This window comes from Eretmochelys imbricata, chromosome 11, assembly GCF_965152235.1.
Source record: "Eretmochelys imbricata isolate rEreImb1 chromosome 11, rEreImb1.hap1, whole genome shotgun sequence".
Taxonomy (NCBI): Eukaryota; Metazoa; Chordata; order Testudines; family Cheloniidae; genus Eretmochelys; species Eretmochelys imbricata.
Genome location: NC_135582.1, coordinates 60,948,986 through 60,973,756, shown reverse-complemented (window position 1 = coordinate 60,973,756; position 24,771 = coordinate 60,948,986). Strand labels below are relative to the sequence as shown.

General features: G+C 42.1%; 1 protein-coding gene across 2 annotated transcripts in view; it reads right to left on the bottom strand.

Annotated features, from left to right (window-relative positions):
- Nucleotides 1-24,771, bottom strand: part of ABI2 (abl interactor 2) — a 101,305-nt gene that overhangs the window by 52,938 nt on the left and 23,596 nt on the right. For both annotated transcript variants that reach the window (XM_077829980.1, XM_077829981.1), the window contains exon 2: nt 5,405-5,572. In XM_077829980.1, coding sequence (XP_077686106.1) covers nt 5,405-5,572 — 168 coding nt within the window. The remainder of the gene's footprint in view (nt 1-5,404; nt 5,573-24,771) is intronic.

Sequence of the window (24,771 nt, the reverse complement as noted above, 5' to 3'; positions counted from 1 at the left end):
ACACTGGTAATACATGGTTCCAGTTCTGGAAAGTTATACAACTGTGCTGGCACTTTTGGAGCTGGCTGTTTGTTCCCATGGCTTGTGATAAGAGACAACTAACTGACAGTGGTTCCAAACTTTTCCTGACAGAATGCCACATGGGGTGGGGGTTCCAATGGTGGCTACATTGGGCTGCCTCACACATGCTCTTGAAGCTTAGCTAGGTGCCATGGGAGCAGTGGATAGAAGCTGAAGACTGTGGGCTGCTGTGGGGGCCCTGCAGCTCTGTACACATCACAAGCCACACACTGTGTGTGGTGTTGGAGGCAGAGGGATATAAAAGAGAAGGACAAGGGCAGAGATCAAGGATGAAGCAGTATTTTCACTCTATCCCAGCCACCTGGGTTAATCTGCGGCTCTCCCAGTAGAAAACAATGAAAGGAACATTTACCTTGTGTGAGGTCCTCGGTTAGTGCTGTGCCCTTCCCAACTACTGCTACTTCTTGAGCTCTTTATGACAACACAACAGGAGTATCTTGATTTATGACATTACAGTTGACAGATGGAAATTTAAAAACTAGCCTTGTATTCAAAGAATTATTTATTACAAAACTTTACAAAATCACCCCTTAAACCACTTTGGCAAGTTTTCAGGTTCCAATATTAGTTTCAAGAATTCAGAAGCCATCAGTATTCTGTTTGTGAACTTGAACAACTAAAATAAATGTAGTATTTAGATATATTTATCATTATAAATTGATGTTTATATAACACATGTATTTAGGGTTTAAGCTTTCTGCCTACTAGTAAACACTATACAAAGTAAAAAGCGTGACCTAATTATGAGAAAGGGATACTTTCCTGATTAGGGACCGTAAAGGGTTCGGACTCACCCGGCGGCGCCTTTCTGCTGGTAGTCGTCAGGAATTAGCTTGTCCAGCCACCGGAGCGCCCTCTGCAGGCCGGTGATCCGCCTTACCACCAGCCCGAGTCCCTCCCTGGACCCAGTGTCCCTTTTTCTGGGGTGCTGCCCCCCTGGCAGTACTCCCACACACTCAGATTCTGGGTCTCCCCACCCAGGGGAACCCCCACCCTCTAACCCCACCTAGCCTCAGCCTGGGCTACTGCCAGTCCCCACTTAGCCCCTTGTATCGGGGGTATGTATATGCCACTCATCACAGGCAAGGGGGTTTTGGACCCGCTGCCTCCGCCTACCCATAGGCTGCCCCTCTGCAACCCTGCACCTATTTGGTCAGTAGTCAGACCTGCAGCAGCCTGAGGCTTTCCAGGCCAGAGCTCCCAACTCCTCTGGCCCTTCCCCAGCCCTGCTCCAATCTAGATTTCCTGCTCAGCACCTTGCAGCCAGGCCCTTCTTCCTCTATAGGCAGAGGGAAACTGACTGGGCTCCAGGCTCACAGCCTCTTATAGGGGCCAGCTGGGCCTGATTGAGCTGGCCACAGCTGCGGCTGCTCCCTTAATCAGCCTGGGCTTTTCCCCACAGCCTCAGCCCTGTCAGGGCCGGAGCAGGTAACCACCCCACTACTGGACCTATAACCTGAAATACCCAAATTACTTCATCAGCTTTAATCTCAGTGCTCAGATTAAGTCTGCAAGGTTGGCATTTAGAAAAAAGTAAGTTAATTGATCAAATTTGGCATTTAAATCAGTTGAACACAATGAGCATGTATCTCCAGAATACCAGCTTTTTAAAATTAAGTGTCTTTTCAGAAGAGAACTGCACTTTAACAAACAAGCCATTTTGAAAAGTGTTCCTACTAAAAATGCCAGGTGGCCTTATTCTTCAAAATATTTATTTGGAGAGCACTTGTCTAATAGATTCTGGATGACAGGACATCCGAGATTCAGTTCTTCCTTGGTTAGAATTAAAGACAGATTAGCTCATCCTTATCTCAGATTTTGTACTACAGACTGTTTTCCGGGCTTAAGGATCAGTCTGAAGTGATCAACATACTACTCTGAAGTACAGCCATGTATGAATTGAAGGAAGAGGTAGACCTGTGCCCATTCTGAAGCAGAGCGGATGAAGTAGCTCAGCCTCAATTAAAATCCTTTGACTTTCTTGTACACATGACGTATTCCACCTAGCACTAGAAATAGTACGACTGGCATCTTTACACTGGACATGAAAAGCAATAAACACTGTAGAAGTCTTCTGCATATATATTGAAGTTGAACTATATTTGAAAGACAATACTGTACCTTTCATACGATGGGATTAATTGATCTTCGAACGCTGAAATTCTAACATTGCATATACACCTCTACCCTGATAGAACGCTGTCTTGGGGAGCCAAAAAATCTTACCGCATTATAAGTGAAACCGCATTATACTGAACTTGCTTTGATCCACCAGAGAGCGCAGCCCCGCTCCCGCGGAGCGCTGCTTTACCACGTTATATCCGAATTCGTGTTATATCGGGTCGCGTTGTATCGGGGTAGAGGTGTATTAAGTGTGCCTTTCCAGAGAACTTTGTATAAATGAATTTAAAACACTCCTGCATTGTAAATAATTACACAAGACAAATGAAAAATGATTGTGTCGTTAATAGTTGGAGGCAGGGAGGCTGTTCTTTTCGTTTCAAGAGACGGAACTACTGATATTCTTTCAGACTGACAGCAGCACACCACAGCTGCCAACAACCCCAGTTAAACTCCTATGGTATAACTGTTTCTCATGAAAGCACTGAAAATGTCCTTCACATGAAATGCTACAGTCTCAACAAAAGGAGCACATATTCAAAAAGACACCAAAAATGCAGAAAAAAATATTTTTAGCTACGTGTTGTTATACAAATGCAGCACTGAAAATGTTGGCAGATATATTTCCGTTAGCCTTTTGGCACTGGTAATTTTGCACTTCTTTGTAATAATGAAGCATTTTGCATTTATACTAGTGGCGACAAAATAAACTCACATTTCAATTAGTATAAATGTCATGTATTCTTAGAAAGAAAAGACAATTGGAAATGTGATGGCATTCCTAAAAAAAGCTGCTTTACATAAATGACAGAACAAAAATATAACAAGCTTTTCACATATGCAGCATACAAAACTGATCTGCCTGGACAAAATAATACTTTCCACTTCTATAATGCCTGCTGTATAAGGATCTTAAAGCTCTTCACAAATATTAACGAATATATTCATTTTTACAAATTTGGAAACTATCACAAATTAAGTGACTGGGCCAAGATCACAGGAAGCCTGTGATAGAAGAAATGGAACCCAGACTTTCCAGCTTTTAGCTTCACTCTTAACCACAGGACTTGCAAGATTTGTCACCTACTAGACGGAAGACTAAACCTGCTACCTGGAGTGAAAAATACCTGGCTGCCATACCCCTTGCAATTTAAAGCACTGTTCTCTCCATACTATTTAATGACAACTTATCTAACTACTTTCTGTTTAGTACATTTAAGAAAGTGGAACCTACTATGTCTCACCTTTGTTACTTTCTTTCCCTCCCTGGTTTCACTCCTCTCTTTTCTTTCCTATATTAGACAATGGCTCATTTTTTCTTGTTCTGTCTTCAGTGTCCGCTTCCATTTTAACTTCTCGCCATCCATCCCCTCTTCTCTCCTATCTATCTCCCTATCTCTACTTTGTTTCCTTTCTTCTCCCACTCTTCCTCCTGTCAAATAATCTCTCTGAATACCACACTAACCTATTTTAACTTGAATCAATCTCTCCTTCACACAATCCCATCTCATCCAAGACAGGAAATTTATCAAAGTCCTAACAGCCTGAGAACTATGACTATTGGTCAATAATTGATACAAAATATAGTGCCCACCATTGTCCAGCAGAAATGCTTAGGTGAGAAGCCAACCACTGCTCCCCCAGCTACTGGGAAAGCAAGGATGCTGGAAATCCTGCCAGGGTGTTGTCCCAATATCCTGCTCAAATGGTTTCACATCCTTTTCTATTAGTCAAAAGCCAGTAGGTCTCTGATAAATCTGTAGCATGGACTCAACCCATTCTGGTGGCTGGAAGGCAGAAGAAGCATTTTTGTCAGTTTCACTATAGCCCACTGGTTCTGAATAGCAGCAGGTTTTATTCTGCTGCCAACAAAGCTACAAGCAGTGACAAGCTACTTGCAGATTTAAGACTTTGTTGGACAGAGGGGGAAAGTGATGCATGTTTGTGAGATAATCTTCATAAGCACAAGGGCTAAACACAGGATTTTTTAAAATAAAAGTTGAGAGCCTCAAGAAGTTGATGATACTCAACCTGGGAAAGCTTTACAATCTAGTGGCTTTCTCAAGTCCTGCTTAACCACAAGGTCTATGTCACGTATGAGTCCAACTTTACTTTCACATGTTTCAAAACCAGAAGAAACACTTTATTTCATGTCATTTGAATTATATGTAAATAAATATATAACTGATGTCTTGACCAAGCAACATCTTACTTTGGCAACACTTCTGGAAAAGCAGGCAGATCTCAAGATTCCTCTCCCCCACAGAAAGTTATATGATCTTTCTATCATCCGCAACACTAAGTGTTGACCTGAATTGCCTTTGTAAACAACACTAAAATGCCAAGCACTTGTAGACTTGCAGGAGGAAAAGGGAAACCTGACAGAGAGGATACTAACAGGAACCTAGAGCTGTGCACATTTCACAGGAAAATACTCTACTCTGAATGCTTTTCAGCATCAACTCCTGTACTTCATTTTGTAAATAAGTAAATCGATTATTTTCAAATACCTGGTTTTACATTTTACTTTATAGCTTAATTGTATAATTATTTGAATTTACCATGTGCCATAATAAATGTCAAGAGAAAACTAAATTAAAACACAGTAAGTTTAAAATGGACAACAGGAAATGCTACTTTACTCATTAACAGGTAGAAACTACTGTTACAAACAACAAGATTCAACATAGAACAGAAAAAACAGCATCTGTATTTACATTAGCTAAATATAAATTACAGGGACTATCAAACCTCATGCTTCAGGGTATCTGTAAATTAATTACCAAATAGGGGCTGGAGAGATGTGTCTCAAGGCATAGCATTATCCATTTTGCCAGATGCCTTACGGGATTGTTTGCCTTCATCTGAAATATGGACTAGACACCACTGACAGACAGCCACGCTGGGACAGTCCAATGATCCATCTAATATGCTATTCTATATAAATTTCTTAAGATAAAAAATTAAACAAAATGTATAAAGGCAAAAAAATCTGATAAACATTAATAATACATTAATATAATAATTATCTAAGTCAAACATGTGAGTCAGGTGCAGTAGGATGCCCTGCTGTTTTAATGCCAACTGTCTTTTCTTATCCACTCTATGAAGCATAACATCAGATAAACCAAACCCTTGTTGTATTATCTCCTGTACGATTTCAGTAACACATACGGGATGATATAAGTAAAAACTGTCTCACTTGTGAAATATGGTTGATTGAAGATTCCATGCGCCGAAGCTGGGATGCCTGGATATCCAGCATTTGGAGAACATTGTTGGCCAAAGTGTTGATCAGATAAGCTACACTTGCTAAGGACTGGGTTGTGTAGGCTTTGGTTTCTTCTAAGGCTCGCTGTTTATCTGCTGACTAAAAGCAGAAAAAAATCCATTTATTAAAGGAACTGACAGACATGAAGATTTGCCATATGAATTGCATTTGCATCCCTCTAAAGGATAGGAATTTCTACAATTCTACAAAATCAAGTCTAACTCATTATATTAAAATTACTATTTTTCTTCACCTAAAATTCTTAATTACCCAAAAAAGATTAAGTAACGGTTCTAGTCAGAGTTTCCTGTTTTTGCAATGAAAGGAAAATTTTTGAAGCTGCTATATACTATCCTGTCTCAAGAAACCATTAAAAATACACTAGTACTACTACGAATGCTTAGTTCTTATACATGGGCTCGGCAGGATTCGGTTTAAATTGACATATGTCAGCAAATGTCAATTTCAGCTGATACACTGAAATGGACAAGAACATATCCATCAGCAAGAGTCATCACAAGTGCAGCCACCACCCTTCCCCTCTACGCACCTTGCGCCTCCAGGGATTGGGCGTCACTAGCCCTGCAGTAGCACAGAAAGCCCTCTGAAGCCCCACTGTCATGGGAGCGACTGAGCAGGGCTGTGACAGCAGAGCTGCAGAGGGCTCCCTGCACGGCCACAGGGCTGATGAAGCTGAATCACTGCAAGTCCAAGTTGCAGGGGAAGCTATGGTCCTGGCAGGGCAGGGCAGAGATCCCCACCAGGGCTGTGAGGAGGAGGATGGTTGCAGGGGAGGTCACCCGGCTGCTGAATGGTCTCCCCGGTGTCTAGGAGTTTGTCCTCCTGGCAGTCCTGGCCAGGGGCATTTGCTCTGCCCAGCCAGGACTGCAGCCTTCCCTGCACTTTGTGCCTGAAGGGTGTTGCAGTGCAGGGAGCCCTCTGCAACCCCTGCTGGAAACTCCCTGCAGTTCTGATGCCACCACTGCCCTAACTCCCACCCTTAATTTCCTGCAACTGTGAAAATTAAAATTGTTAAAAATCAGGGGAAATTTTTAAATAAAAATCAACATCAATCATCAAAATTGCAACAAAATAAAAATCGAATTCTGCCGTGCCTACTTCTAAAGTGCTTTTCATCAGTAGATCTCAAAGCACTCACTGGTACTTAAAACATAAAATTTCCGCAATATTTTTAAATTCATGATTGTTCATTTATCCATTTACACATGCAAAATGCTCATTACAGAATTCCAATACTGCTTGCTCAACTTTGTGTGCTTTACTTAGATCTTGCAGTAAATGCCTGAAATAATCTGCCAAATAGAATATTCAGTGGTTCCAATTATTCAGACCTCAATGGGCTTTAAAAATGGGCTTTAAAATGGAAGTGAGTTTTCACAATGGATGAACTGTAATTGTTTTCCTAAAATGGTAGCAAAAATATTACCATACTAGAAAAATCACTTTAAAATGATTAAATTAGTAGTAGTACATTTTATAAAAAACCTTAATATTCCTACAAGTTTGAATACAGGCAGTCGGACACATCTGGTTCCTGAAAATCGCATCTTAAGTCGAAACCTTTTCCATAGGAACAATATCTGATCGAGCGGCGCAAAGTCAAAACTGATGTCAAAGTCAAAACTGACATCGGAAAGTCGAAACAGGATGTCAATTTACAAACGTCGCAAGTGCCATTCGTCGTAACTTGAATGTTGTAAAGTCGAGGACTGCCAGTACTCTTCACTCTCCCTTTTTAATCAGTCCTCACTTTGTTGAACTTTCAGACAACTGGACATGAAAATTTGACACTAAAAATATTTAAGATACCAAACCAGCAGATTCCTGTTTTAAAATATTAACACAGACAGACATTTTAGAACAGATTTAGAATTAATAACTTGCTAAGAACTCAGCCCTCAGGGTTATGCTTTTCTCCTGGAACAGCAGAGGACATCACAAAAACCTAAATTAGTTCAAGGAATACAGTTAAAAGCATTGTTTAAGAAATGAGAAATGTCAACTGTTGCAAGAGAAACGAATCTGAGATTCTGAACTCTAATCTTTCATGTGAACATATGCCAAAAGATAACAGCCTTTAATTAGACAATGCCTATTCTCACAGCACAGCCACAAAAATAGCTCTCAGTGCAGGTACCTTGGTTCTACTATGACTTCAAGTTATTTCCCTTTGTTTGTGCATCAATATCAGAAGGTAACTGAGAACCAGGACACTGTCTACATTTGTTTCTACAGCATCCAGCACAAAAGGTCCCTCATTCTGATCAGAGCCTCTGGGCACTACAGTGCTATAAATATTAAATACTACTAAAATAATTGACTGCTGCCACAGAAGATAAAATACAGAATATTGTACTTCTGTGTTTCATTTCTTCCCCCCCTTACAGAGTTTCACAAATGGCCTAGTCTCCATGCCCCAATACCAAGCTATATGTAGAATCTAAAGAAGTTTCGCTGCTCACTCTATGTATTTTTCACATAGGTTAATCTTAAAAATTTGATATGTGCCTTTGTTATAGAGATACTAGCCGAATGATTCAGATTCTTATAACCCTACCAACTTGGTCAATGATCTACTTGAATGCAAATATTTTGTGAAACACTGAATGCAAACCTTGTCTCTCTACTCCAGGAATAATTATTCCCAGGGACTGAAAAATTTTCCTAACACCCAGTAGCCTGAGGACTAAATTTGCTAGCCTTCACGAAAAATACCTATGTCAACATATATACAATATTTCACTCTGTCACCATCCATCCCCAAAAATCAACATAATACATCCTCCTCCCAATCTTAGCAGGTTCCTCTTTGCCCACATACCCAACAATGGCTGTCTACATAGCTCCCTTCTTTCTCCCAGCCTGCTTCCTAGGAAAAGGGATGTCAGCTGCTGCTCAATCACACCAATGACTTTGTTTCCCAGCTCATGGTCAAAAGGGAGAAAACACTGGCCAGACAGTTTTTTGCCCATCCAGCAGCCCCTAGCAATGGCAGTAATTGACCAATATTTGACAACTACTATGAAAACAAGGTGGGGTCCCTATGCAGAAAAACACTTTGGCAAAATGCCCTCTCCCCAACTTCCCCTCCATTATGACCAGCTGATGGGAAATGCTGTCTCTGGACCCTACTTAGGGCTTTTCATATCCTTTGGCTAGTGTAAGTCTTATGTACTTGAAGATCCACACCAACCCACCCCAAGAGAAAAGGACAGGACAGGACAGGACAGGACAGGGAGAGAGATCTGTCTTCTTTCCCCATTACAAAGCCTCTTGGCTGCTATGGAGAACCACCTTCTTCCCTACTCCATTTCCCTGTGAATGACATCAGCTCAGTTTTCCCAAGCGCATGAAGCATTACAACTGATAAACAACCAGACAATTTCACAACTCAAAAGGCTTGAGAATGGCAACAGTGAAATGGTCTGTAATCCTATTAGTTTTATTCTGCAGCATTTTGGGAATTCTATGAACAGAACCAAAAATGCCAATTTGAATCTACACAGAGATCGTTCTGGCCAGCTGACATTAGAAATCTCCGAATGCAACAAGGATTTTCAACCATTTCACAATCATTAGCAGGCAAACTTTTTCAGAACAGGAGACAGGCAATTTATGTTTTTAAAAACAGCACAGCCTGTGCTATGACTCTGTTGTAAAAAGAAAAATGCATTAATCTATTTTATGTTCAGAGCCAGCCCCTCAGCTGGCGTAGACTGATGTAGCTCCAGTGAAGTCAGAACTATGCCAATCCATACCAATTGAGGATCTGGAGCTTAGGACTTGTCTTCACTCAAGTTCTGCAACTAACCCAATCCCCTCCACGCACAAAAATCTGTAGCTTGAGTTAAATGGTGCTTTAAACTCAAGCTAGATGGCCCGTAGAGGGAGTCAGTGCTGAAGCTCAAGTGCTGGTGACTCTGAAGTAATGTAGTAGTGATGCAACAGACCAAATTACAACGAAGTCATCATCTGCTAATTCAATTACTCTGCAGTTGAGATGTTTCAGTGTGATCCCTCTCACTAAGGACTTGTCTAGCCTTAAAATGCCACAGCGGCATGGCCACAGCGATAGCGCTTCGGCATAGGTAGTGTCTACAGCGACAGGAGTGATTTTCCCATTGGTGTAGGTAATCCATCTCCACACCCTGTACGACGTAGTTATGCCAACTTAATTTTCTAGTGTAGACCAGACTTAAGTGGAGTAACTCAAGGCTGATCTACACTGAAAAGTGACACTGGCATTGCTACGTCTCTCAGGTGCAGATAAGCCGACCTAAGCTATGGCTACACTAGAAAGCTTACCATGATGCAGCTGCACCGAGGCAGCTGTGCCGCTGTAAGCTTTCTAGAGTAGCTGCTCTAAGCCAATGAGAGAGCACTTTCCCATCCACTTAATTAATCCTCCCCCAACGACCAGCAGTAGCTATGTTGGCAGGGGAAGCTCTCTCATGACATAGCACTGTCCATACTGGGGATTAGGTCCATGTAACTAATGTCACTCAGGGATGGCTTATTCACATCCCTGAGCGACCTAAATTACACCAATATAAGTGGTAGAGTAGACATAACCTAAGTCCCTGTGTAGACGGTATTAGGTCAGTGATCCATGGAAGAATTCTTCCATCAAACTAGCTAACGCCTTTTAGAATTACCTATGCCGACGGAAGAATCCCTCCTGTTGATGTAGGCAGCATCTACACTGAAGCACTACAGCGGCACAGCATCTTATATGTAGATAATCTCAGTGAGCAAACAGTTGCAATGAAAATAACTCCTCAAAACTGAAATAAAGAAAGCATTTACACATTTTATATTAACATTATCTTGTAACCACTTTAAGCACAGAAACTTTATAATACATGCATTTTTGCAGGCCATCTGTTAATCACAGTATTTTACTCAGACCCTGAAATTCTTTGAAAGAAAGCTGCACATATTTTGTTTGGCATAGGAACCTGAAAGCTCAAAATTTTCACATGTACAGTATAACCTGCAAAATGTGCTGCATGTGGAAGTTAATTAAAATTGGCATTTGAGCTTACTATTGTCAGCCATCTCCTTGAAAAGCGCTATTAATGACAACATTCCAGAATAACTCAATTTACATCTCTCTAATATTTTGTAGGTAAATTTGGGTTTCATGAAAGTGATAGAAGCTAGCAGCTTTAGGTGTGGGCGAAGTATACCGTGAATCAGCCCTCCAGAAGTTTCCCCACACAGCTATATTAAGTACACCTCCATCCTAACCTCAGATTTGTAATGATGAAAAATGGAGAGTAGAATGAAACCTAGCCATCTTTTACCTCTAAACACAGTATTCTTTAAACTCAGATCTCCAGAAGAAAAGGCTATATCTATATCTAACTATCATGCAACCTTTTCTCCTTTACATCACAGAAATCTAGGACTGGAAGAGACCTCGATAGGTCATCTAGTCCAGTCCTCTGCACTAAGTATTATCTAGACCAGTGTTTTCAACCTTTTTTTCATTTGCAGTCCCCTAAAACATTTCAAATTGAGGTGCAGACCACTTTGGAAATTCCATCTGTTGTCCGCAGACTCCTGCCATAGAAGTTTTAGACTGAAAACTGACTGAAAAGAATTCAGCTATAAATACTGCATGTGCTCAGCACAGCATTTGACACAGCATGAGAAAGAAAAGGAGTACCTGTGGCACCTTAGAGACTAACCAATTTATTTGAGCATGAGCTTTCGTGAGCTACAGCTCACTTCATCAGATGTATACCGTGGAAACTGCAGCAGACTTTATATATACACAGAGAATATGAAACAATACCTCCTCCCACCCCACTGTCCTGCTGGTAATAGCTTATCTAAAGTAATCGTCAGGTTAGGCCATTTCCAGCACAAATCCAGGTTTTCTCACCCTCCACCCCCCCACACAAATTCACTCTCCTGCTGGTGATAGCCCATCCAAAGTGACAACTCTTTACACAATGTGCATGATAATGAATTTAGGCCATTTCCTGCACAAATCCAGGTTCTCTCACTCCCTCACCCCCCTCCAAAAACCACCCCCATACACACACAGACTCACTCTCCTGCTGGTAATAGCTCGTCCAAACTGACCACTCTCCAAGTTTAAATGTGGGCTTCTCTGGTAATGACAACAACACTTTCAGGTTTTGACCTGTAGGTGGGGCATTCACATACTTTTCATTGATCGGAGAAACAGAATGCCTTTGGTGGAATCTGAAACTTTATTTTCAGTCACCTTTTGCGGACCCCTTATACATAGCCTGCAGATCCCCAGGGCTCCACAGACTAAAAACTACTGTTCTAGACTATCCCTGACAGGTGTTTGTTTAACCTGTTCTTTACAGCCTCCAGTGATGGGGATTCCACAACATCCCTAGGTAATTCGTTGCAGTGCTTAATTACCCTTACAGATTTTCCTAATATATTAGCTTAACATAGATAATATATATGAGGAAGTTTTTCCTAATATATAACTTAAGTCTCCCTTGCTGCTATGTAAGTCCATTACTTCTTGTCCTATCCTCCAGGGTTAAGGAGGACTATGTACTTGAAGACTATGTCTCCCTCCCCCAATCTTCTCTTCTCCAGACCTTCTATTGACAATTTAAAAACTGTATTAACTGTTGCCACCATGCTTAAACCTGTCAATTGACTTAAAACAAATGTTCCCTCATAATTTGCAGTATCACCTAGGTATCCTATATATAAATATAGAGGTTATGCCAAAAACAAAGTCACATTACTAAGCTATCAGTCAAAAGCAAAGTTTAAGCATAGTCACTCTTATCAAATCATTTCTGATTTTTTTAATCTAAAACCAGATTGATAACTCTGAAGACTGAGGTCCACTGTTTATCCATAAATACGTCAGGTACACAATCTCCACTAATATACTTCAAACCTGACCTAGAGGGACCACCTCAAGGGTAAAATGGTAATTTAACCTCTGTGCTCACCCAAATCCTTTTCTCCTCTACCAAGACTGCTAACAAAGGCACTGACCTGGCTAGATTCAAACTGGAGACAACTATACAATACAAAACAACGTTACATATATTTTTATTTGTGAGGGGCAATACACACAGGGCTCTAGTATAAACCAGCACAATGGGGATTCTTTATTTAGAGTGCAGGCCGATGACCTGTAGCTCTCTGGTTCTCAGACTGAGAAACACAGTTTAGGCAAACTGAGTTGTGACACTAACAAGCATATGTCCTGGATTACACATCCTGGGATGCACTGTATACACTGCAACTCCATAGACTGCAATTCTCCCTTGAATCATAGAATCATAGAATATCAGGGTTGGAAGGGACCTCCGGAGGTCATCTAGTCCAACCCCCTGCTCAAAGCAGGACCAATCCCCAATTAAATCATCCCAGCCAGGGCTTTGTCAAGCCTGACCTTAAAAACTTCTAAGGAAGGAGATTCTACCACCTCCCTAGGCAATGCATTCCAGTGTTTCACCACCCTCCTAGTGAAAAAGTTTTTCCTAATATCCAACCTAAACCTCCCACACTGCAACTTGAGACCATTACTCCTTGTCCTGTCCTCTTCTACCACTGAGAATAGTCTAGAACCATCCTCTCTGGAACCACCTCTCAGGTAGTTGAAAGCAGCTATCAAATCCCCCCTCATTCATCTCTTCTGCAGACTAAACAATCCCAGTTCCCTCAGCCTCTCCTCATAAGTCACGTGTTCCAGACCCCTAATCATTTTTGTTGCCCTTCGCTGGACTCTCTCCAATCTATCCACATCCTTCTTGTAGTGTGGGGCCCAAAACTGGACACAGTACTCCAGATGAGGCCTCACCAATGCCGAATAGAGGGGGACGATCACGTCCCTCGATCTGCTCGCTATGCCCCTACTTATACATCCCAAAATGCCATTGGCCTTCTTGGCAACAAGGGCACACTGCTGACTCATATCCAGCTTCTCGTCCACTGTCACCCCTAGGTCCTTTTCCGCAGAACTGCTGCCGAGCCATTCGGTCCCTAGTTTGTAGCGGTGCATTGGGTTCTTCCGTCCTAAGTGCAGGACCCTGCACTTATCCTTATTGAACTTCATCAGATTTCTTTTGGCCCAATCCTCTAATTTGTCTAGGGCCCTCTGTATCCTATCCCTGCCCTCCAGCGTGTCTACCTCTCCTCCCAGTTTAGTATCATCCGCAAATTTGCTGAGAGTGCAATCCACACCACCCTCCAGATCATTTATGAAGATATTGAACAAAACCGGCCCCAGGACCGACCTCTGGGGCACTCCACTTGACACCGGCTGCCAACTAGACACGGAGCCATTGATCACTACCCGTTGAGCCCGACAATCTAGCCAACTTTCTACCCACCTTATAGCCCATTCATCCAGCCCATACTTCTTTAACTTGCTGACACGAATACTGTGGGAGACCGTGTTAAAAGCTTTGCTAAAGTCAAGAAACAATACATCCACTGCTTTCCCTTCATCCACAGAACCAGTAATCTCATCATAGAAGGCGATTAGATTAGTCAGGCATGACCTTCCCTTGGTGAATCCATGCTGACTGTTCCTGATCACTTTCCTCTCATGTAAGTGCTTCAGGATTGATTCTTTGAGGACCTGCTCCATGATTTTTCCGGGGACTGAGGTGAGGCTGACTGGCCTGTAGTTCCCAGGATCCTCCTTCTTTCCTTTTTCAAAGATTGGCACTACATTAGCCTTTTTCCAGTCATCTGGGACTTCCCCCATTCGCCACGAGTTTTCAAAGATAATGGCCAATGGCTCTGCAATCACAGCCGCCAATTCCTTTAGCACTCTCGGATGCAACTCATCCGGCCCCAAGGACTTGTGCACGTCCAGCTTTTCTAAATAGTCCCTAACCACCTCTATCTCCACAGAGGGCTGGCCATCTACTCCCCATGCTGTGATGCCCAGCGCAGCAGTCTGGGAGCTGACCTCGTTAGTGAAGACAGAGGCAAAAAAAGCATTGAGTACATTAGCTTTTTCCACATCCTCTGTCATTAGGTTGCCTCCCTCATTCAGTAAGGGGCCCACACTTTCCTTGGCTTTCTTCTTGTTGCCAACATATCTGAAGAAACCCTTCTTGTTACTCTTGACATCTCTTGCTAGCTGCAGCTCCAGGTGCGATTTGGCCCTCCTGATTTCATTCCTACATGCCCGAGCAATATTTTTATACTCTTCCCTGGTCATATGTCCAACCTTCCACTTCTTGTAAGCTTCTTTTTTATGTTTAAGATCCGCTAGGATTTCACCGTTAAGCCAAGCTGGTCGCCTGCCATATTTACTATTCTTTCGACACATCGGGATGGTTTGTCCCTGTAACCACAACAGGGATTCCTTGAAATACAGCCAGCTCTCCTGGACTCCTTTCCCCTTCACATTAGTCCCCCAGGGGATCCTACCCATCCGTTCCCTGAGGGAGTCGAAGTCTGCTTTCCTGAAGTCCAGGGTCCGTATCCTGCTGCTTACCTTTCTTCCCTGTGTCAGGATCCTGAACTCAACCAACTCATGTGTCAGGATCCTGACCTCAACCACCTCATTTAAACTAAAGTAAAAAACAAAAAACAATTAAACTTTATCCTATTTGTGAAAATGATGTACATCTATTAGGGCTGTCAATCACAGTTTAATGCCTGCAAATAACTGAAAACAAAATTAACACATTAATGCATTTATCGCATACCTCTTTATTATTCAATCTGGTGGTGGTGTTCCTCACAATAGAGAAGAAACAGGACTCAGATGTAATAAATGCAAAGGTGATTATTTAGGACACAAGCCCAGCAGCTCACTAGCTTTCTGCCAAAGTGAGGAACACAGTTCGTGCTATAGTATTATGACACTAGATTTGCACAAGATCTGGTCCAGCCTGATGACTATACAACATATCTATTATCAATCCCAAGTCATTCCATGCCCCAAAACAAGAGATTGCAAAACTGTAATTTACTATGGAAAAATGTGAAGTTTTACAGTTAGTAACAACAGCACTAACGAAACAAAAAAAGTAGATGCTGTTGGCTGGATAGCTGAAGCGCAGAAAAAAGATAGGGGAAGGTGAGAGAAGACCAGACTAAGTGACCTCTCAAAGGAACAAGATAGCCATATCACTGACATTTGCCTACAAATAATGACAGGTGAAATGGCACATAACTCTCAAGAGCGGTGATGAAGCCTGTGAGCCATTGTGTAACAATCACGAGCAATTCCCTATAAAAAGAGGAAACAAAGGAGCAACTGAAATGTTGAAGGTAAAATAAGAGGTATATGATGAAATTAACACAATTTCACTTATACAGCTTAAAGAAACAAGACACGATAGCTCTATAAAAATTATTCAGAGAGGATTTAAAATAAGATGGAACACATCATTGAGGTTGACCAAGAATGGCAATGACAAGGACAAGTAAAGCTGCACAAGTATGAATGACAAAGATGAATATATAAAGAAAGCTCTTATCAGTAGATGCACAAAACCACCAAGAGAGATCACAGAGGCCTATCAATGGAAACGTTGAAATTAGATAAAACTCTGGTAAATACTGGATTTTGCAGCCATGGTCACTTCCTACCCAAACTTAATTTTTGTGACGGTTCAATCACTGGACATTTTCACAGTAAAGTTAGTCTGAGGTTAATCCAGCTGGAAACTCTGGGCTTCTAAACTGCTAAAAACAAACTGTCACCTCTGAGTGCCTAATGCTAGCAGCAGTATCAAATTAAATTTGAAAACATTTGCTTAAATATATTTTATAGTTGATACAGGCAAGAACAACTTTTGCAAGGTTATCTGTCAGGTTGTTGCAGTTCACAAAACAAGTGTAGTTTCTCTCTCTGGAGTTTTGGGAAACTTGAAAGGTATTAATGTACTACTAACCGCAGCTAACAATAACCAACATATTTCTTACAAAGAATCACAAATGTAAATTCTCTAATTCAAGTCAACACATTTCACAAGTGTCATTATAGGCATTATAAAGTGCAGTATGTTAGCACAATAATATTTAGATGTCATGAGTAGAAGCAGAAGTTCAACAGGTCAATATGGGATTAATTCCATTCACAAATGAAGTGTCTGGAATCTGATAATCCCTTTTTCCAACACATACAATGACCTTCCATTAACTCCTACAGCCATGTTAAAAACACAATTTTTAGTAGCGAAACAACAAAACCCATATTTTCTCAACCAAACGCTGCAAAATCCTTAAGTGAACCCCTCAAAAGAATCTGCAATGAATCAGACTGAGAAGTTATTACTTTCTCTTCATTACTGCAAAAGGAAGTCCCACTTGTGGCTTCTGTTAAGCCCTGGCAAGCAGAATTCAGATTTTTACAGAAGTTTCAAGACATATGTAGTGTTCTAGCAGCAGGGTTCCCCTCCGTTTGGGTCCGTGGGAGGCCACACCACCTCACTACACACCTGTGCATCGCCCACTGTGGGGAATTAGCGGGGCAACAAGAGTCTCTAGCTCAGGCCTGTTTTCAGGGGGCAAGCAACAAACACAGTTAAATAGCCCTGATACTCAGTCAGGGCAGGGAAACAGGAGTCTAGAGTTCAGGTCTGTGGTCAGGGCCGGGCAGTGAACAGATAGATGGCCCAGGCCCCGAGTCAGGGCAGGGCAACAGGAGTCTGGGGCTTGGGCCTGTGGTCAGGAACAAGCAGCAAACACAATCAGGGAGCCCGAACCCTTAGTCAGGGCTGGGCAACAAGTGCCAATATCTTCAGGACTGGCTCTAGGCACCAGTAAAGCAAGCACGTGCTTGGGGCAGCACATTTCCAGGGGCGGCACAATCCGGTCATCCTTTTTTTCGGGGCAGTTGCGCTCTCGGAGCTGCGCCACTTTGACAGGGCAAGGGCGCCACGCCCCCGGTCGCAGCAGGAAGGGGAAGCCCCAGCCCCAGGATGCTGAGTTGCCAGAGCCCAGGCGCCACGTGGGGAGGAGAGGGCGAGTCCTGCCGGGGAGCCAGGGCTGCGCCACCTCATCTGCGCACTGGCTGCTGCGCTGCCTTGTGCCACCCCTTATATCGGGGCTTCTCTGCACGGCTGGACGGGGGAGGGGGGAAAGCCCCTGCAGGCGCTGGGAGAAGGTGAAGTCACTCCCTCTGCTTCCAGCACCGCCTGCAAGCCCCAGCCCCACCTGAGCTTGGGGCAGCAAATTTTTTGCTTGGGGCGGCAAAAAACCTAGAGCCGGCCCTGAATATCTCGGGCCTGTAACCAGGAGCAGCAAGGGGTTCGCACATCCTATCTCCTGCGGGATGGCCGACAAACGCTGACTCCATGGCCGAGAGAGGGAGAGACTGCCACCCCAGGATTAGGGTGGTAGGGGGGAGCAGGCCCATCCACTCCACTGCTTCCCGGCCCAGGGCCCTGACAGCGGCAGACCAATCTGCCATTGGGTCAGCAAGGATCCTGACCGCAACACGCTGACCTAACTTCCAGCAGCGCTGCAGCCAGATTAGGGTCAGCTGCCCCGGGCCACTTCCGAACTCAACCTCAGGGCATACCTGGATGTGTAGGGGGCCCTCCAGATCATCCGGGTAGAAGGCCTGCGGTAGTCCTGGCCACTTCGCTGCGGTCGGGTCAGCAGGCAGCTCTGGGCAGTTCTCAGTTCCACAGGAGCCTGCGGCAGTCTCCCAGCTCGGGAGCAAGCAGGAGGCATCTGGCTCCTCCGGCGGCTGCCCCGCAGCTGAGCTCCCAGGCCCGCCTTTTATACTTCCTGTCCCGCCCACTGAATTCTGGCAGGAAGGGTGAGCACGGCCTGGCTCCACCCACCAGGGCTCAGTTAAGGGTTCCTCTCCCTCTGCATCCGTGGTTGGCCACACTACCTCACTACAACATATTCAAGCCATCTACTAAGGAGAGGTTTTAGAGTAACAGCCGTGTTAGTCTGTATTCGCAAAAAGAAAAGGAGTACTTGTGGCACCTTAGAGACTAACCAATTTATTTGAGCATAAGCTTTCGTGAGCTACAGCTCACTTCATCGGATGCATACTGTGGAAAGTATAGAAGATCTTTTTATACATACAAAGCATGAAAAAATGCGTGTTTACCACTAAAAAAGGTTTTCTCTCCCCCCACCCCACTCTACTGCTGGTAATAATCCAACAGGAGAGTGGGTTGGGGGGGCGGGGGGGAGAAAACCTGGATTTGTGCTGGAAATGGCCCAACTTGATTATCATACACATTGTAAGGAGAGTGATCACTTTAGATAAGCTATTACCAGCAAGAGAGTGGGGTGGGGGGAGAGAACTCCTTTTCTTTCTACTAAGGAGGTTCAAACAAACTGCAATATTCAATAAGCCTACTTTATTAACACATTGAAATATGATGACAGGTTTCAGAGTAGCAGCTGTGTTAGTCTGTATCCGTAAAAAGAAAAGGAGTACTTGTGGTACCTTAGAGACTAACCAATTTATTAGAGCATAAGTTTTCGTGAGCTACAGCTCACTTCATTGGATGCATTCAGTGGAAAATATAGTGGGGAGATTTTATATACACAGAGAACAATGCCACATTGCTTTTTGGCTGTGTTTTTGGAAGAACGGTCAGGTCCTTACCCAGCCCTTTCATTTTTAAATGTTGACAAACTCCCTGGAATAAGTTACTAGATGCCTAATGAGAAGTAGCCCTTTCTGTTGACGTACTCAGTGGTAAGGTGGGCTGGCACCAGAATAGGAATGTGTGTACCATCTATCGCTCACCGTAGTTAGGGAACTCTATTGCTGCAAATCTATCCACTATTTCCTGCACTCTATCAAGATTCACAATCCTGTGTAGTCGGAAACGATCAATGACCTTACATATTTGGATCACAATGCTCTCCGCTATGGATTTGCTAACTCTAAATTGATTGCCCACTGACCGTAGAAATCTGGCATTGCAAGCTTCCAGAGCTTAGTTGCAACTCACTCTTCCCCACTGTCAATGCCACTCAAATCCTTCTATTCCCGTTGCAACTGGTGTCATGGAGGTTTTCCATGTCTTTGTTAAGTACTGTAATGTAGGTTAGGCCAATACCTAAAATTCTGAAAAAGCTAGTTCTCAAAGAAATGTATAAAAATTCTAATACTAATTCTGTCATTTTCTTAAGAAACGAAAAAGATTTAGCAGTCCTCTAAAATAGTTACTGCATATTTTAAAAGTGCCAAAGAAGCCAATACCAAACAACCACACTTAGTGCGTAGTCTGTGTGAAGAGCATCAATCCAATGCATGTCAACAAAACTCTGCACTGGCACAGCTCCACTGACACCTAACCACTTGCCCCATTGTGTTTCATGCTGGTAGTGCTAGTAAATCTGCTATTTCCCTCAGAAATGGTGAGTGGACACTGGTGACCGCTTTCAGTTCAGTCACAAAAACATGAACGACTTTAGTTTTCACATACATGTGCTTTACTCTAATCAAAAGTTGCAAGTTTTCTTTCTTTGAAATGCTGAAAATCATGCTTATGCTTTCACTGTGCTGATGCAGCATCTACATGGGGCATTATCACCCAGCAAACTGGCAAGCTGTAGATTCACATCCGGACTTGCAGCACTGTAACTTGCCATGTGGACAAGCTTAGATGAAAGCTGACCTGTGTAATCTTTACTACTCGATGATACACAAGTCAAAGAAAATAGCACAGCTTTCTGAGTGCAGCCATATACAGTGGTGACATTCAGAAAGAAGCTATAGTATTCTAAGAGAATTTGATAGGGGATGCAACACTACAGAAGTGCATCAGTAGTAAACAATTTTTTTTCTGAAAGTCACTGACACAAATATGGATTCAACAATGACTTTACAGTCACTTTTTGGAACAGAAATGCACTTAAATTAAAGCAAATCAGAACCACCTATTACATTCACATAGTCATAAGAACTACATTTACTGACATCCACAATGGAATGAACATGACAGATTTTACAACCTTATTATGAGAGCTGACAACACCTTCCAATTTAAAGGGGCACTATCTATTTAAATTTGCCAAAGTATTAGCCGGAGTGCAGGGATTTGTATAATCACTAAGGTTATTTCTCAATATTCTACAGTGACTATACCCATCTCTGTATTCTGACTACTATAAAAATTCCTCTGCTCCATTTATTCATGTTTATTACAATACTGCCTAGGGACCAGCCAAGAACATTGTACACTGCCTTGCACAGTGGAACCAACATAGAACAAGAGACCCTGCCACAAAGAATTTACTACCCTCATAAGCCCTTGTCCATATTACCAACATCAAACATGGTCAATTCAACCTCAAAACCCTTTCCTACTTTGTCAACCCAAGTCCTTTCAATAACCATCCATCCCCTTCTGCCTTGGGGCTTAAAAAAATCTTATCACTCTCTTCTCTATGGGTAACTACATTTTCAATTAACCACATTTAGTATCTGGAGTTATGAGGGGTGTCAGACGTACAAGTTGTCAAGCTTGTGGGCATATGGATGCATAGTTCTGAGGGCAGTAGATAAAACAGAGGCTTTTATAATAACTCAAGTACAGGTATTTGCATAATCACTCATCTATGTAATGAGATTCTAGGTTTGTCACCTGAAGACTAGAATCTCTGTAAAGTCTGAAGGAAGTCATGGAAACAGCTATAAGCATGGTTTTGAGCTCTTTGTTCAGAATATCACAGGGTTGAATCATCAATGGGTTTTGCGGTCTGTTAACATCCAAATTTTTTATTTCTCTGCTATTCTGACTTACGAATTACACCCATATCAGTACAGTTCCAGTAAGGCATGTATCTATGCCATGCCAAGAGTCCTTGATCACTACGCTATCAAGCCAACCACTCTTACTCTACAGCTAATTTGCATGCAACAATTTCACTGGTTGTAGGAGGGAGACTGCACAGATAGTGGATTACTCAGCCTAATTGCTGCAGTTCTTCAAAACCACCCACACAACACACGTGGCCTCTCACCACAGCACATACCTCAATCACCAACTGTATAAACCAACATAAAACCTTCCAGGCACAGCACATGCTTACCTTGAGTGGCTAAGCCATGGGTCATCACTAGTTGGGAAATAACCATACTGTGATAACACAAATCCCTCAACTCATTGTTCGATTCTTTAAAATCACACATTCTTGTTCAATGCTTTACAAAGTTGTTGCTAATGCAGCCAGAGAGCTGGCAGGATATACTCAAGGAAACAAAATGTCTTCAGATACATATCAAGTATCTCACATTAGAACAGAGGTTCTCAAACTGGGGAGGCAGGCCCCTGTGAGGCAGGGTGTGTGGAATGTATTCTGGGGGGAGAGAGGAGAAGTTTTAGGGGGGAGGGGGAAAAAAAAAACTTACTGCACACATTTTACCCACAGGAACGAATAACTAGCAAAGCTGATTCCTCCAGACATATCAGGTCCTCAAATGGCACTGTGCGTTTGACTCTAGATGGCGCTGTGCATCTTGCAGATTTCTGTTAAGCTCGCATAGCATTATATAAAGTCGTTGCCATCTTAAATAAATCGGTTTGCTATGACACGGTATGCACATTTAATTGTAAGTATCAACCACAATCACAATTTTGCTTTTGCTCTTATTACAATGGATCACTGGCTCTGTTTGAATCAATGCTTTACTGTTTTTAATATTTAGTGAGAGCTGCATATTGATTTTTTTTATCACTATATGTACTTGTGTGGCTGAAGGGGAGGTGTATACTACTACTAAACACAAAGAAGGGGTGTGCGATCAAATACGTTTCAGAACCACTGCATTATAACAAAGTATATTATGAAAAATCTGATAAAGGAAAGTATAAGCCAAAACCAAATTTCACATCAGATGTATAACATTTGTGAGGCAACAGTATTTTCTGTAGGATCCACAGTGCCAATATTTTGCCCTCAAGCTAGCATAGTCTGGGAATACTGCAGGAACAGTATGATCAGCCCTGGAGCAGTGGGAAAGTAGAAAAGTGATGTCTCTGTGTGGCTACACGACCACTTTTAGCAGATGACAGAAAGGTAACTACAAAGGATTGACGCAGGGTTTTAAAAGTACCATGTATAAAACCAAGGTGATGACCGACCCAAGACTCAATTCTAAAAACCAAACCTGGAATCTGGTAGCCTTCTAAAGCCACTATGCTTGCCTAAAAGTACTGGTTATGCTGTGCTTGATGAACTATCACTTACTTACCAACCTATAAATATGTTCTTCAAGCTTACTAAAGAAGCTTCTCTTTCATTACTATGCTCATTAGCAGAAAAGTGACAATTTTAGCCATTCTTTTCTCAAACTATTTTATTCCTCAGGCAGGGTGATAATGCAGGACTTTTTTTAAAAAAATATTCTGAACCTGCTGTTTCTAAAGATCACACTTTACAATGACAGCTCAGTAGAAAAATATCTATCCTATAGGTGTCTGAATGTAACACCACATAATCACCACTCCTCTGCTTTGGTAATCCAGGATCCTTTAAACAAGAGTTAATGGAGAAGCTTGGAAGGACTACGTGATTTAACAATTTCAACCAAAAGCAACATGTGCTTCCCCGTATTTCAAACTGAGTCAAGTTTTTGCACCAGCAAGAAATATAACTGAACTAATAATTATGTAAAATGCAATGACTAACTAGATTCATAACAGCCAGGGGCTGAGAAACTCATTCATCCATGGCATATAGGAAGCTTCCTCAGGCAAGTGCCATCAACTTCTACAGAGTCACTTCATTTAAAAACTATGCCTTTTGCCCTTATATCTGTAACAATATATTTTGTTCATATTTTGAAGATTAATAAATGCAGTTCCATCTTTGACTCTGCGACAGTTTTCAGAGCTGTTTCTAGGACCTCTATAGACAACAAGGAAATGGACAAACAGGTCAATTTAATTCTGATGCTGCTAAGGAACTCTGCAAGTAGAAACAGGGGCAGACACTAACTAAGACAAGACCAGGGAGAGGAAAACAGAAGAGACATCTCTATGCAACAGCCACAGAATTGAGAGCAGAGTAGAGTAGTGAGAAGACAAGCCCTCTCCTCCCTTCTGGCAGTGAGAGTGTAATTTGTGAAGGCCTTCAAACGTATTCGACATATACTACCTGGTAGCTGATGAAAGAGAGCCATCAACCAGAACCCGTGACAAGAATCCCAGCAGATTTGGGGGGGGGGGGGGTGGAGAACAGGGGAGAAGGGGCCTGGCTTCTCACCTGGATATTTCTACTAGACAATGTCCCCTATCTGCTGTCATAAAGGTTTGTGGCTAGGAAATTAAGTAATTTGGTGTTAGGTTCAGTAAGATTTCAAGCACTATGTGTGGTGGGGGGGGTTATTAAACAGATTAGAAAGGATAAGCATAGTATTGAATGAGATTTTGGGGAGAGAAGAAAGGAGTAAGAAAACATAAATTAGGATGACATAGTATAAGGGAAAGAAAGATGTAAATGGTGGAGAGAACAGGAGATAGATGCTGAAAGCAACATAAGACATCTATTTTAGCAAGAGAAAACAGAAAGTGAAGCCAGAAAGGAAAGAAATGCAAGTCTGCTCTGAAAAGTTACTATATAAAGTAGCATCTTCTTACTAAAAAGATCTGCTCCCAGTGTGTTTTCAGAGTTATATCTACTTATTTTTCCAACAGTATTGTTTTAGTTTTTTTGCTCCTATTATCACTGCACAACAGACCATACTGGGAAAGCAAGCTGGATTCTAGTCTCTCTCACTCAGCAACAGAATTGCTAGCCAAGTTCCAAATGTCAGCTGAAGTCCCATGTAACTCGTGATTGTTGAAGTCCCATGTAACTCTTAATGGTGATCACACATTAAAGAGGGCAGCTAGACTCTCAGAACAGCTTGAGTCTGTAGGACTGGCAGTTTGTTTATATCTTTTCAATTATCAGTTGAGAAAATCTGATATGGAGATATCAACTCTCAAACATAGAAGGTCATGTTTAGAGTGGCGTTTTTCAGAATACAAGGACACTTTAAAGGACTTAACTATAGAACCCTAAGAAAGTGTACAGCAGATAACTATCACAAATCTAAATGTAAAACACATTTGTTTTGATGTTAAAGCTAAAAGTTACTCACTTCTTATCAGTTGAAACAACTTTAGTCCATTTACTTCAATATTTGAAATCTGTGTTCTTATGCGGTTTAAGTGTAGGAAGTTCTGTTATACACAACTTGCACCTTATAATTTACCACATCAGCATCAAGTCTTCTGTAATTATTGTAATCAAGATACATATTTTACATATTTTTTTTTTAACAAATTTTCACACAAATTGTGAAGCGTCTTCCCCTGAAAGAG